At 39.3% G+C, this 15,525-nt stretch overlaps 2 protein-coding genes across 2 annotated transcripts in view; one reads left to right on the forward strand and one right to left on the reverse strand.

Annotated features, from left to right (window-relative positions):
• LOC144976129 (uncharacterized) overlaps nucleotides 1-1,834 on the reverse strand; it is a 54,894-nt gene extending 53,060 nt beyond the window's left edge. Inside the window, exons 1-2 of the mRNA XM_078920309.1 lie at nucleotides 1,294-1,834; nucleotides 776-862 (exon numbers count right to left, since the gene is read on the reverse strand). Coding sequence (XP_078776435.1) covers nucleotides 776-862; nucleotides 1,294-1,357 — 151 coding nt within the window. The 5' untranslated portion in view covers nucleotides 1,358-1,834. The remainder of the gene's footprint in view (nucleotides 1-775; nucleotides 863-1,293) is intronic.
• Nucleotides 1-15,525, forward strand: part of LOC144977500 (uncharacterized) — a gene marked incomplete in the record, with an annotated part of 313,588 nt that overhangs the window by 181,251 nt on the left and 116,812 nt on the right.

A 15,525-nucleotide genomic window follows, 5' to 3' on the forward strand; every position in this document is an offset into this window, starting at 1 on the left:
ACATTTTACACATTTATTGTCAACTCAAACCAGTAAATAATATTCTTAGTCCACCACATACAGAGCAATTTGATTGAAACAAAAACCATATGGCAGCCCCGTGTAGATTTGTCAACCAAAAGCAGCTATGAAGCAAGCCGATATCTTATTCAGATTGGAAGAAGTTTCAATCTTTTTTCTCAACAATTCAACATTTGTCAGAGTTAAAGAGATTAGCCTTAATGAGAGACAATAAGCTCTCACCAAACTCGTTGGTCACAATGCACAGTTGTTAATCCTAAAACAAAGGATATCGCTCAGTCTCTCTTTATAACTGTCATTTATAACCTGTTGTCAAGATTATGACCAGCCCCACCCCTCTTCTATTTAATGGCCACCGATGACGTCACAAACCCATACTGCAGAGCCCCGCCCTCTTTCGACTCTAACAGAGTGGTGACACACTACTGTAGCATTAAATCCTGCTCACTCTCGATTCTTCAACCTGTCACGATTTCATCCATGATGAAATTTAATCATGATATACTGTTTGATTTCTTGAATTTACCACTTTTTAAAAAACCGAAGTTTGTTGCAATTAACCAGTGACTTTTATATAGAATTATTTCCATTGCTTAGGAAATATTGTGATTAACCGAAAGTTGCGATTAAACGAGTTGCAATTATCCGGAGTGGACTGTAATAGTATTACACATCATGACTCAAAAAAAAAAAAAAAAAAGCAAACTATGTGTACCTAAATGTTATTCATTTCCTCATCAAATTACATTCTTACCATTAACATCATAGATCACATCAAAAGGGTTGTCTGGATTGACAGCAAGACATTTTTCAGGATTTTTAAAGCTCAAATCTCTCTGATCTGAAGTTACAAAAGAAATAGCATATTCTCAACATTAAACTATGATTTTGTGATGGCTGTGATATGGCATACTGTATGCATAAAGCAAGATGCAAAGACAGGTTTAAGTTTAAATTATTTTATATTCTTTTCAAAAATCCATTCTAGTTTTGCCAAAATAAAATAAACACGAGAAGTGTTGAGTTGGATAAAGCTAAAACTAAAAGTAGTAGTGGTAGTAGTAGTAGTAGTAGTAGTAGTAGTAGTAAACGACAGATCTTACTCACTAGTGTGAATCTACAGTCTACAGAAGTTCCCGAATTATCTGACTCCACTTCCAAATGACTGACTGACAAGTGACAATCATCAATCGGTGTGTGTGTGATTGTGATGTCTACCCTATTGAAAATCTTAAATCAACAGTGATGTAATAAGAATGGCCAATAACTTACCATTTAAATTATCTCGGTGTCTCTTCAATGATGCCTCCAGCATCAATTTACCCCACGATGCCATAGACGTCTAGTTTGGAACTCAGCAAGTGACGAAAAAATACTTGCGGCTATAGAGAGGACGTCCGTCGGCCACTCTCTCCGCAAGTCAATTGTCAGTGGTTATCAGATAATCATTGGTTCTTGAAAAATATAGAAACACAGCGGTTCATTTAAAAAGACTCTTTTGTAGATCAAGATATAATGTTAGGTATTGCACTTTAAAATCTCTTCAGACATAGAACGGGTCAACTTGACGTCTAGACCAAATCATTTCGAAGATCGATATGGCAACAGCAACGCCTGGAATGGAGGATTTAAATGCGGCATCTGACGATTCTACTGCTATGACAGAAGATGCTCCATTTCACGACGTCGAGATGGCTTCAACTGGCATCAGGCATCAACATGCTACTCAATAATGGGTTTGATGAAGCGTTTGACTAAGAATTAAAGCTGATAACTGATAACCACCTACCTACTACTGACTTGCGGAGTGAGTGAGTGCCGAGTGCCTCTTTATGCGCGAAATTGACTAAACATACGTTTCACGAAAAAAAGAGTTACTATGTTTGCTTGTCTCTTGTCACCAAGATAAGAATCCGGACCAAGATTCGATAAATCTGTTTCTAAAAATAGATTATAATTCGTATATCTTGTTCATTCCTCAGTTCATCAACTTTCACACAATTTTATATTAGGTTTTCATTACTATAAAAATCCATATAATGCTCTAGAATTTTAGAGAAAATTTCGGAAAGATATATTGCCTCACTATTGAAATATATCGATGAAAACACTGGTACCCCTATTGTACTTTTTTCAGGCGGTCACCTTATTGACCAACGTGAAAATTTAGGCATAACTCTTCTTACTGTGGTGTTTAACAAATAACTTCAATACTATGATTTACAATTATATATCCTTGACGGTTGGGTTGACAATTTTAAACTAAAAATAGAAAAGTGAATGTGCTAGAGGTCAAATCAATAGGGGGACCGGATTTTGGTCTCCCTATTGGTAAAGTACTGTAAAATGAACTAATAGGGGTACCAAAAGTCTCCCTATCCGGTATTAATACATATATATATATATATATATATATATATATATATATATATATATAAACATTTGAAAGATAATTAAGATTGTTTGACTTCTACAACGTTGTTATCGAGCGTTTCTCTCATCAGGAAGTGGAAGTGAAAGTAGATTGTTACGTTTTCGTATTTTTCTAGATTCGTGTTTATGGAGGTTCGTAATTACATAAAAGGTGTTTGTTTCTATGTCTGCATGAGGAAGTTAGTTCGTTTCTTCTGTTGAGTGTTGCTATGTTCGATTTAGTGATGATGAAGAATTTTTCTTCCAAGCAGAGGTTGCAAATCTTAGAAGAGGGGGAGTGGCTTTCATATAGCGTAATATCCACTAAAAGTGCTCAAAGCGCTTGACTGGGGGCCCTGACCAACAACACTTAACATGGACGTGTTAACATGGTCGTGACTTAGGACGTGGCATGACGCAATCTAGGCGATATTACACTTTTTTTTCGGACAGAGACAACGCTGTAAACGGCCAGGTACTCATTTTACACCTGTGTTTTTACACCTGTGTACGGTGATAGAATGCGAGTAAAGAGTCTTTTCCAACAAGGACTCAACTATGCGCGAACCTAGGACCTTCCGATCTGAAAGCGAGTGAGTGCCATACCACAAGACCACATAATTATAGCCGAAATGGGTCAATCTCCATACCACAGGCATATGTACCGATTGATTCCCCGTGTATCTACGAAAGCACTATCTGTCATCCCGCCTAGCTCTAAGGGGCCCATAATCGTTTCTATACAAATACATAATCACTGAAATTGTCCAGCTCATCCAAAATTCATTGAACACCCTAATAGGTTCATTCTTCCCAAAGGGACCAACACTAAAAGATTGATTCACACTGAACTCGGCCGTAAAATCAACTCCAAAGCCCAAGAGATCGAGAGAGAGAGATCGAGAGAGAGAGAGAGAGATCGAGAGAGAGAGAGAGAATGAGAGAGAGAAAGAGAGAGAGAGAAAGAGAGAGAAAGAGAGAGAGAGAGATCGAGATAGAGAGGGATAGAGAGAGAGAGAGATCGAGAAAGAGAGAGATAGATAGATAGATAGAGAAAGAGAGATAGAGAGAGAGAGAGAGAATGAGAGAGAGAGACAGAGAGAGAATATGAGAGAGAGAGAGAGAAAGAGAGAGAGAGATCGAGATAGAGAGGGATAGAGAGAGAGAGAGATCGAGAAAGAGAGAGATAGATAGATAGATAGAGAAAGAGAGAGAGAGAGAGAGATCGAGATAGAGAGAGATCGAGATAGAGAGGGATAGAGAGAGAGAGAGAGAGAGATCGAGAAAGAGAGAGATAGATAGATAGATAGAGAAAGAGAGATAGATAGATAGATAGATAGAGAGAGAGAGATAGATAGAGAGAGAGAGAGAGAGAGAGAGAGAGAGAGGGGAGAGAATTTTGACAAAAACGCTTTCAACACCGCGTCCAGCTATGTGCTGCGCTGCGGCTATGCGGTCTAGTGGTTTGACACTCGCTATCGGATCAGAATCTGAAGGTCCTGGGTTCGAGCCTCGCTCGGCGCATAGTTGAGTCCTTGGAAAAGGCGCTTTACTCATATTCTCTCACCATACTCAGGTGTTAAACGAGTACCTGATCTTTAACAGCGTTGTCTTTGTCGGAAAAAAATCGTCATGTCGCGTTCTACATGTTACGTGTTGCTGTTGGTCAGAGCCCTCTGTAAACCGCTTTGACCACGTTTAGTGGATATTACGCTGAGAATGTGAGAGAATGTGAGTAAAGAGCCTTTTTCAGGGACTCAACTTTGCGCCGAGCAAGGCTCGAATCCAAGATCTTCCGATCCCTAAGCGAATGCCATACCTCAAGACCACAAAGCCTTTAACATGTCAAAATTCTTAAACCAGGGACTTAAAAAAAAAAATGAAAAGAAGAGTTCTTAGGTTTAAAAATCTTTTACAAGTTGACGACGGTCTTAATTCAATATTCAAAGTGATTATCATTTCTTGACAGTGCAGCAGCAGCCTCTTATGGTTCTCACACCATTATGTTATGACGATCGACCCAATCAGCAAAGTCCGGTCCTCATTCGTGCACAGTCGCGAACCCGCCCGGTAGCATGGTCACAACACATCGTTCAACTAGATGCTCTGGCGTTTCGGGTTCTTGCCCACATCGGGTACATGTAGGACAGGTGGAAAGTCCCCACTGATGAAGCGCACTACTATGTTTAATGATAGTGCAATAGAGAATGAGATTAGCGGAAGAGTAGCGTCCCTTGATTGGACGTCACCGGTGGAGAAGTTATTTGTAAACAAACCATCTCTTATTTTTAATTTGTAGTCTACATCATATTTAACATTTCATAATGGAGAAAACTAAAGAAAAGATCTTACGTTGATTTTCGTATGCATTTTTGTACAGAAATATGAATAATACATTTTGTATTTGGAGCCGCTTGGCTTGTAGTTGGTTTGTTTAGAAATAACCTCCGCCGGTGACGTCCAATCAAGGGACGCTACTCTTCCGCTAATCTCATTCCCTATATCCAACGTGTGATTGATTCACAGTGCAATCGGCGTCAAATCAACTCGAAACCCAAGAGATCCGGTGGTCGGGAGAGGAGAATTTTGATAAAAAATCGTTCAACACCACTTCCAGCTATGTGGTGTGGCTATGTGGTCTTGTGGTATGACACTCGCTTTCGGATCGGAAGGTCCTGGGTTCCAACCTCGCATAGAATTCCTAGGTTTAAAAATCTGTTACAAGTTGACGACTGTCTTAATTCAATATTCAAAGTGATTATCATTTCTTGATAGTGCAATATCCACCGTGTGATTGATTCACAGTGCAATCGGCGTCAAATGTGACCCATCGTCTCAAAACGGTATTATGTCGGAACAAACCAGATGCTTAAAAGCCGAATTTAATGTTAAACTGGTCAAAAATATAAAGTTTTGACATCAGCACCCTAAAATATGGATCCATTCTCCTCAATGTATTATATAAACTCAACACAAATCTGATATTTCGGGCTATAGATTAAATTTTCAACATTTTAACCAACCCGACTTAATACCGTTTTGAGGCGAAGGGTCACAAATGAACTCGAAACCCAGGAGATCGGGGGATCGGGAGAGGAGAATTTTGATAAAAAGATTTCGACACCAACTCCAGTGCATCTTGCTGTACATCGAAGAATCGCTTTTTTAAAAATGTGCCCCAGAAAACTTTTGGATCTCCCCAGCCAGGCGGAGTTGTCGTAACAGTAGGGTCGCGGGTTTCAGCCCCTCATCGCCGCTGCGACATTTTTATTCTCTTGTCTTCTGGCACTTTCCTACTCACTTCATTTCTTGTTGTTTTCAACATACGTGCCTTCTCCACTCACTTTTCTGAAACTTTTGAGAGTTTGTTCGTATTTAAAAAAAATAAAGATAAGGGTAATTTGAATCGATCGTTATTAAAAAGGACAAGTTTTCTGGCATAATTTTTTAAAACTTGTTTTATTTTTTATTTTTTGGGGGGGGGGGGGCGGTTGTGTTTTTTTTCCTCAGAGTACATCAGTATGATGGCCCTCAACTTGTCAAAAAAAACATTAACCCTCTCCTTACCACCCACAGGAAAATCGTCACATTCGTTACGATGCAGCCAACACTTTTTTTAATTCTGATTTCATTTTGTTATAGTTATAGCCATCAAAACTCGACACTGTGTTGCAGAGCTAATTTTTCTGAACAAAATATAGAATTTACCCGTTGCTAGTCTGTTTGAAAAATCTATTTTTGTGTTGGGTGAGTATGAAATTTTGGGAATTCTGAAAATAGCTGGTAAGGAGAGAGTTAAGCTCGAGATTCCTAGAAGACTCCGACTTGAAAGTTTTTGACACGTTTGGGGTCATCTCAGTTCATCAATATTTATTTAAAGTAAAAGCTCTCCGTCCGAACTCAAAAATAAAAAGAATTTTGACATCCATTTTCCCCATTTCTTCAACGCCAGAGAGATGGATGGCTTCTTACCAAAATGTTTTGATGATTCTTTGATTGCACGACTTGGCACGAAGGGGAATTCGAAACATTGCCGTCAATTTGTGTTAAATTGTGGTTAGGAGTATCTATGTATTAGTAAAATATGGGTCAGTCTACAACCTGGATACATAACAAAACAGGTTAAAATTAAGTGTACAAAGATAAAGAGAACAGAAACGTTTTAGATCTGAGGCACTTTTCCTCATGCTGTATTTTTTCTTTCAGAATTTGCCCCTCCTCTTTTCCTGTTTATCATCGTCACCGCTTTCTACCCCAGTTTTTCTCTCCCTTTCTATTCCATCTGCTCCACTTACCTTCGACTTCTTTTTCTTTCTCTCCTCTTCACCCATGTATCCTCTACTTTCGTTTTTTTTTCCTTGAGCAAGATTATTAACCCCCAATTTGCTAACTTGGACAACATGGTTGATTCCTGTTGACATCAGACATCTTGTTTGATGGACTATCTATATTCCTCCGTGGAATGCCTAGGCGACGGTATCTTATGATGCCGTGGCGGAAAAGGCTAATTTACAAAAAAAATATATAAATAAATAAATAAATAAAAAATAATATATATATATATATATTATATATATATATATATATATATATATATATTGTGTGTGTGTGTGTGTGTGTGTGTGTGTGTGTGTGTGTTTGTACACGTCGGTTTTATCCTTTTTACGTCATACTTTACCAAATTGTTTTCAGACATCCGTGACTCTGATGTGCCAACGTATGATATTATTATGAATAGTTTTGTTTTAACAACACATATCTAGAGGCGAGGCGAACGGATTGACCCTGAAGTTATTTCTATTGATATAATATTCCATAATAATAAATATACACAAAGGTGTGTCAGGGAGCGTAGCGTATCTATCAAGACTATAATATTATTATCATAAATTTTGAGTAAATTTTTCTCATGCATTCAGAATTCCCTCTGCCCCCCCCCCCCCCCCCCCCCCCACTCTGTTCCTGTTTATCATCATCACCTCTTTCTACCCCCAGTTTTTTCTGATCTCTCCCTTCTACTTCTTTTTCTTTCTCTCCTCTTCACCCCTTCTCCTCTACCTTTTACTCCTCCTCCTCCTCTTCTTCCTCTTCCTTTTCCTCCTCCTCATCCTCCTCGTCCTTCTCTTCCGCTTTTTTCTACTATTACTTCATCATCATCATCATCATCATCATCATCATCATCATCATCATCATCATCATCATCATCATCTTCTTCTTCTTCTTCTTCTTCTTCTTCTTCTTCTTCTTCTTCTTCTTCTTCTTCTTCTTCTTCTTCTTCTTCTTCTTCTTCTTCTTCTTCTTCTTCTTCTTCTTCTTCTTCTTCTTCTTCTTCTTCTTCTTCTTCTTCTTCTTCTTCTTCTTCTTCTTCTTCGTCTTTTTCTTCTTATTCTTCCCCGGTTCCTACTTTTTCCTCGAGGAAGGCCGAATTATTTTTGAGGATATTTTTCTCCTTGTATTTTTCTCTGTTGCTTTCTCTGTCACTATGTCATTCACACCCTTTCAGATCTTTATCTCACACCAGTGCCTGCTCCATATTGCTCCACTAATACTTCGGCAGAAAGCAAGCACATTTTATGGGTTTTACGACTCGGTCGAGACACTAATACTAGGTCAGTTCTCAAGTCCCCAGAGGTTTTCGGGGATTTGCGTTCTCATGTCATCATTTGTAACATTTTCCTCATCTATTATTCACCAATCTCTCTCAACGATACACTTATTCTCTCCCTAAAAATTTACACCAGCGTATAATAATATTTTATATATAATATTATTATTGATAAAGATTTTGAGTAACTTTTCCTCATGCTGTTTATTTTTTCTTTCAGAATTTGCCCCTCCTCTTCTCCTGTTTATCGTCGTCACCGCTTTCTACCCCAGTTTTTCTCCCCCTTCCTATTCCATCTGCTCCTCTTACCTTCGACTTCCTTTTCTTTCTCTCCTCTTCACCCATTTATCCTCTACCTCCTACTACTGCTCCTCATTTTTCTCCTCATCTTTATCCTCCTCCTCCTCGTCGTCCTTCTCCTCCCCTCTTTTCTACTTCTTTTTTCTTTCTTTTCTTATTCTTCTTCTTCTTCTTCTTCTTCTTCTTCTTCTTCTTCTTCTTCTTCTTCTTCTTCTTCTTCTTCTTCTTCTTCTTCTTCTCCTCCTCCTCCTCCTCCTCTTCCTCCTCCTCCTCTTCCTTCTTCTTCTTCTTCTTCTTCTTCTTCTTCTTCTTCTTACTCTGTTATGTAATGATAGTTATATATATATATATATATATATATATATATATATATATATATATATATATATATATATTGACTAAACATTTGAGCGTATTCCTTTTAGTGGGATCCTGTTCTGGTGTCTGGATGAGACTTTTACATTTAGGTGATCTCAAACTAAGTTCATTGATTGGAAGCCCTTGGAATCTACATCTGCTCTATATTTGAACCTATTCCCTTTTGTGTCTTACTTTTTCTTGGGTGCTTTAGTTATAATTCCATTTTTTTTTTCAACTCTCCCATTTTCTTCCTTTTTTGGCGCTGAAATGACCTAAAATGTGTGGCAAAACTCTGAAAAAAAGAAGTAAATGTCATGGCTCTTGCTACTCAGTCGAGGTGTTAATACGATGTCAGTTCTCAAGTCTCCAGAGGTTTTCGGAGATTTCCGTTCTTATGTCATCATCTGTAATATTGTCTTCCTCATCTATAATCCACCAATCTCCCTAAATGTTACACTTATTTTCTCCCAAAAGGTTCCTACCGAAGTGCAGCAATTTTGCAGGTCTGATAACCGAACGCAAATATGGGGGGCTTGATTTAACATTGTTGTAATGGACAATATTCTGCTTTGGGTTGCATGTATTTCCATTAGTGTTTCATTCATCCTGTTTTGTTGATAAAGGGAAACCCGAAACGTCCATTTTGTCTGTTTTCGTATAATATTAAATTGAAGCTTACATTAAATTTCACATTGTTATTTATTTCTTTGAGCTTCGAGCAGCACCATTGACATCACTACAATAGGACCATACTAACAAGACATGAAGTGAGTAGGAAAATGGCAGAAGACAACAGAGAAAAAAAATATTTCGCGACGGTGATGGGGGCTCGAACCCGCGACCTTACTGATACGACAACTCCGCGTGGCGTGGCGGGGAGATCGTGACTCTACCGTATCCACGGCCCCAAAAAAGTCGCTTCAAATTCTAATCTATCGAGAGCCACTTCTCCCCGACTTCTTGAGGTCACGGGTTCATGCAAGCACAAACACACACACAAACGCCGCGAAGTTAGTTGGCCAGCATTGGACCATAACAATTTGGCTTATCAGACCTGCAAAACTTAAGTAGACGTCGATTCAATAGGATTCAATAGTCGTAACGTCACTTCCTTCCTAATAACGCATGGTAACTTAGCAACACTGGCTCTAAACTATCGGGACAATGGCGGACGCCCGTATGAAATATTTTTCTATCGAGCATAAAAGCGTATCCAGAGGATACAAAAACACATAAATTCGATCATGTTTTGACTTTTACACATTCTGGTCACAAGACATATGAAAAGTTCTAGCCAGCATGAAGAATAAAAAGTAATGATTTTCTTTGTTTAGAACCAAAGGTGGCCGCCGTTGCGGGCGGCGTGACATCAGACTACTGAATCCAATTCCATTAGGATTAAATAGTTCCCTGGGCTTTTATATTTAAAATTAGTCATTTTCTGTCCGAGAACAATATAAAACCAAAATGCTTTTAAAACTTAGCCCCAGCGTTACAATTTTATTGAAGAACACGAGAAGGTACTTGATGGCATTCCATCACAAAGGCAGCTTTTATGGTCTTAAATTTCGTGCTTTTGTTTCGTGTAGTTTTTTTTTTAATGTCTAAACAGTGCTTTTCAACTATAAACTTGATAGCTTTTTGTTACTCAAATTTATACACTGAAAAAAAATCCCTTTTAAAACATTATAATAATAATAATAATAATAATAATAATAATAATAATAATAATAATAATAATAATAATAATAATAATAATAATAATATAATAATAATAATAATAATAATAAATTGAGCTTTATATAGCGCAATATCCACTAAATGTGCTCAAAGCGCTTTACAAGGGGTCCCTGGTCAACAGCAACATTTAACAATGAACAAGTGGGAAGCTGGTACTGCTGAATAGTAAAAACAATACAAGGTGTATAAAACAGTGCCAGACAAATAGAGAGATATGAAGTGAGTAGAAAAGTGCCAGAAGACAATAGAGAATAAAATTTTTTCGCGGCGGTGGTGGGGTTTGAACCTGCGACCTTATTACAGGGTGGTTTTTAAAAAAAATACCAGATTAAAAATAGCTTAAAAACTAGAAGAAACGATTGAAACATCTAATTTTTTGCATAGTTTTCCACCGCTATCCAAGTTTTTGTGGTGAAAATTTCTGGAAGATACTATAAGCCATTACAAAAATTTTTTAATTGAGCTTTATATAGCGCAATATCCACCAAATGTGCTCAAAGCGCTTTACAAGGAGTCCCTGGTCAACAGCAACATTTAACATGTAGGACGGGACATGACGCATGTCAGGCAATATTACAATTTTTCGGACAAAGACAACGCTGTTGACGGACAGGTACTTATTTTACACCTGAGTACGGTGAGAGAATGTGAGTAAAGAGCCTATTCCAAAGACTCAACTATGCGCTCTGCGAGGCTCAAACCCAGGACCTTCCGATCCGAAAGCGAGTGTCATACCACTAGACCACATAGCAGCACAATACAGTCGCACTTTTTGTTTTTAAAAAAGGGAGAAATTTGACTCAAGTAATTATTGACGCGTTTTTATTTTTTTTCCATTAATTTGCGTCAAAATATCGTTTGAGTCAAATGTCTTCCTATTTATTACAGATTTCGGCACGGGGGTCACAAAATATAAATCTGCTAGGAAACCACCAAAGAGTTATCGTCCTTTCCTTCGGTTTGAAACTCAACCAGCAAGGTTACTCTACTCCTCCCCGCGATCTGACGTGATCCTACCTACTTACCTACCAAGAGTTATTGGTCCTGGCTTTCCATCTATTTATAGAACACAGACACGGGCCTTATCAGATTCCAGTGGTCCTCTGGCATCGATACGCGGTAATTGGCTTGGGCAACTGACTACGACGATACCTCTGAACAGATCACGTTCTTTGGCGGAACTATTTTCTTTTAAAGATTACAGTATGATTTAGGGAGTTCGTTCGCTTTATTAATGAGTGAATGCGTTTGATTCGTGATTCTGTCCCTTGATTAGTGACTTGAAAAATAATAATGATGATGATGATGATGATGATGATGATGATGATGATGATGATGATAATACTACTACTACTACTACTACTACTAATAATAATAATAATAATACTAATACTAATAATAATAATAATAATAATATAATAATAATAATAATAATAATAATAATAATAATAATAATAATAATGACAATAATAATAATGATAGTGATGATGATGATAATAATAATAATATAATAATAATAATAATAATAATAATAATAATAATAATAATAATAATAATAATAATAATAATAATAATAAAAATAATAATAATAATAATAATATTAATAATAATAATGATGATAATAATGATAATAAATAATAATAATAATAATAATAATAATAATAATAATAATAATAATAATAATAATAATAATAATAATAATAATAATAATAATAATAATAATAATAGGCTTATATCAGAGCGCCTTACACCGACGTCTCAAAGCACTGTAATAGTTACAAGTACTCATACATCAAGCACTCGCATCCGAATATTGAGGCTTTATTAACTGTTATCTAACAATTGTGTGCATCCTCTGCGTTTCCCTGTATAACAGCAATTAAAATTCCTGCACCTTTTACGGATAAAGAAGAATTAGTCACTGATTCATCAATTTGACTTTATAGATCACTGGCATATCATCACTATCGTCAGTCAGTCGCTTCTATATATATAATATATATATATATATATATATATATATATATATATAATATATATATATATATATATATATATATATATATATATATATTGAGCTTTTATATAGCGCAATATCCACTAAAGGCGATCAACGCGCTTTACAATGGGTCCTTGACCAACAGCAACACTTAACATGTAGGACGGGACATGGCGATATTACATTTCTTTTGTCGGACAGAGACAACGCTCTTAACGGCCAGGTACTCATTTTACACCTGAGTACGGTGAGAGAATGTGAATAAAGAGCCTTCTCCAAGGACTCAACTATGCGCCGAGCGAGACTCGAACCCAGAACCTTCCGATCCGAAAGCGAGTGTCATACCACAAGACCACATAGCGGCATCTAGAAGCAGCTAAACTGGTGGCACTAGGACTTGACTTTCGACGTCATTTTTAGAGTCGTGAAGCTAGACGAGGGGGTTCCTGAAAAGCTCAGTTGGTAGAGCTGTCGCTTCACACGCAAAGGGACTGTGATCCGATCCTCCCGGGTGCAGACGAGATTTTTTTTGACCCCCATGTCCACGCAGCAGTGATTGTGTCGCTGGGTCTGTTAGATCTGGCGGAAAATACTTTGCGATGGACTAGCGCCCTATCCAAAGGATGGCGAGCGATTGGTCTTATATTGTCCATTTCACGCTATAGAAACCGGGATAAACTCCGGCTCAATGGGCCTATGCCTCTGAGGGACTACTACTACGACTACTAAATAACAGCGATAGCTTAGAGAGTGCATTTTTCACCGGCACATGTCGTGAGCTGAAATTCAATAGAAGGGAGGGGAGGGGGGTGGGGTGATGTGAATAAGCTTCAAGGGGGGGGGGGGGGGTGAGCAAAAGTTCTGGTAAAAATGGACTCGTGGAGGGGAGAGGAGGTGAAGGGGGGCGTCTGATTGATACAGTACAGTAATACCTTCAATGGAAATTTCAGCATCATTATCACTAATGGTATTTTATGGCCGACATTTTTTGTAATGTGTTTTATCGATGTACGGCAGACCGGGCAGCAGGTCACACCAGAATCGACTACAGCAAATTTGACATCGATATCTTTAGTCCATATCGTCGGGGTGTGTCTTTTTTACGAAACCCGCCGAAACCCGCCGAAACCCTGCGAAACCCGCCGAAACCCGCCGAAACCCGCCGAAACCCGACGAAACCCGACGAATCCCGACAAAGTTATGGGAAGTAGGTGGCTGTGGGGAGTGAACCTAGAACTCAGGGAAGTGTACACCATTGGGGAGTGAACCTGAGACTGGGTTTCGGCGGGTTTCGTAAAAAAGAACCAGTGCTTTTTTACGAAACCCGCCGAAACCCGCCGAAACCCGGCGAAACCCGACAATATCCAGCAAAGTTATGGGAAGTAGACAACTGTGGGGAGTGAACCCGATACTCAGGGAAGTGTACACCAGTCGGGAGTGAACCTGAGACTAAGGTTATCGGCCGGTTTCGGCGGGTTTCGTAAAAAAGAATTAGTGCTTTATTACGAAACCCGCCGAAACCCGCCGAAACCCGACAATATCCGGCAAAGTTATGGGAGTTTGGCAACAGTGGGGGGTGATCCTGGGAGTCAGGGAATTGCACACCAGTGGGGAGTTAACCTGGGACTGTGTGAAAAGGATATCAGTGGGAAATAAACCTGGGACTAAAGGGAGATGGATACCATTGAAAGTTGAAGCCGGATATGGGAGTTGGGTACCAGAGGAGAATGAACCTGACACTTTAGGAGGTGGGCGCCAGTGGGGAGTGAACCTGGGACAATGTAAAAAGGATAGCAGTAGGAAATAAACCTGGGACGAAAGGGAAATGGATACCGTTAAAAGTTGAAGCCGGATATGAGAGTTTGGTACCACTGGAGAATGAACCTGACACTATAGGAGGTGGGCGCCAGTGGGGAGTGAACCTGGGGCTATGTAAACAGGATATCAGTGGGAAATAAACCTGGGACTAAAGGGAGGTGGATACCATTGGGAGTTGAAGCCGGATTTGGGAGTTGGGTACCAGAGGAGAGAGAAACCTGACACTATAGGAGGTGGGCGCCAGTGGAGAGTGAACCTAGGACTCTGTAAACAGGATATCAGTAGGAAATAAACCTGGGACTAAAGGGAAATGGATACCATTGGGAGTTGAAGCCGGATAAGAGAGTTTGGTACCAGAGAAGAATGAACCTGACACTATAGGGGGTGGGCGCCAGTGGGGAGTGAACCTGGGACAATGTAAAAAGTCCCAGGTTCACTCCTCACTGGCGCCCACCTCCTATAGTGTCAGGTTCATTCTCCTCTGGTACCAAACTCTCATATCCGGCTTCAACTTTCAATGGTATCCATCTCCCTTTAGTCCCAGGTTTATTTCCCAATGATATCCTGTTTACATAGTCCCAGGTTCACTCCCCACTGGCGCCCACCTCCTATAGTGTCAGGTTTTTCTCTCCTCTGGTACCCAACTCCCAAATCCGGCTTCAACTCCCAATGGTATCCACCTCCCTTTAGTCCCAGGTTTATTTCCCACTGATATCCTGTTTACATAGTCCCAGGTTCACTCCTCACTGGCGCCCACCTCCTATAGTGTCAGGTTCATTCTCCTCTGGTACCAAACTCTCATATCCGGCTTCAACTTTCAATGGTATCCATCTCCCTTTAGTCCCAGGTTTATTTCCCACTGTATCCTGTTTACATAGTCCCAGGTTCACTCCCCACTGGCGCCCACCTCCTATAGTGTCAGGTTCATTCTCCTCTGGTACCAACTCTCATATCCGGCTTCAACTTTCAATGGTATTCATCTCCCTTTAGTCCCAGGTTTATTTCCCACTGATATCCTTTTTACATAGTCCCAGGTTCACTCCCCACTGGCGCCCACCTCCTATAGTGTCAGGTTTCTCTCTCCTCTGGTACCCAACTCCCAAATCCGGCTTCAACTCCCAATGATATCCACCTCCCTTTAGTCCCAGGTGTATTTCCCACTGATATCCTGTTTACATAGTCCCAGGTTCACTCCTCACTGGCGCCCACCTTCTATAGTGTCAGGTTCATTCTCCTCTGGTACCAAACTCTCATATCCGGCTTCAACTTT

This window comes from Berghia stephanieae, chromosome 7, assembly GCF_034508935.2.
Source record: "Berghia stephanieae isolate SIO BIC M18660-M18661 chromosome 7, UCSD_Bste_1.3, whole genome shotgun sequence".
Taxonomy (NCBI): Eukaryota; Metazoa; Mollusca; class Gastropoda; order Nudibranchia; family Aeolidiidae; genus Berghia; species Berghia stephanieae.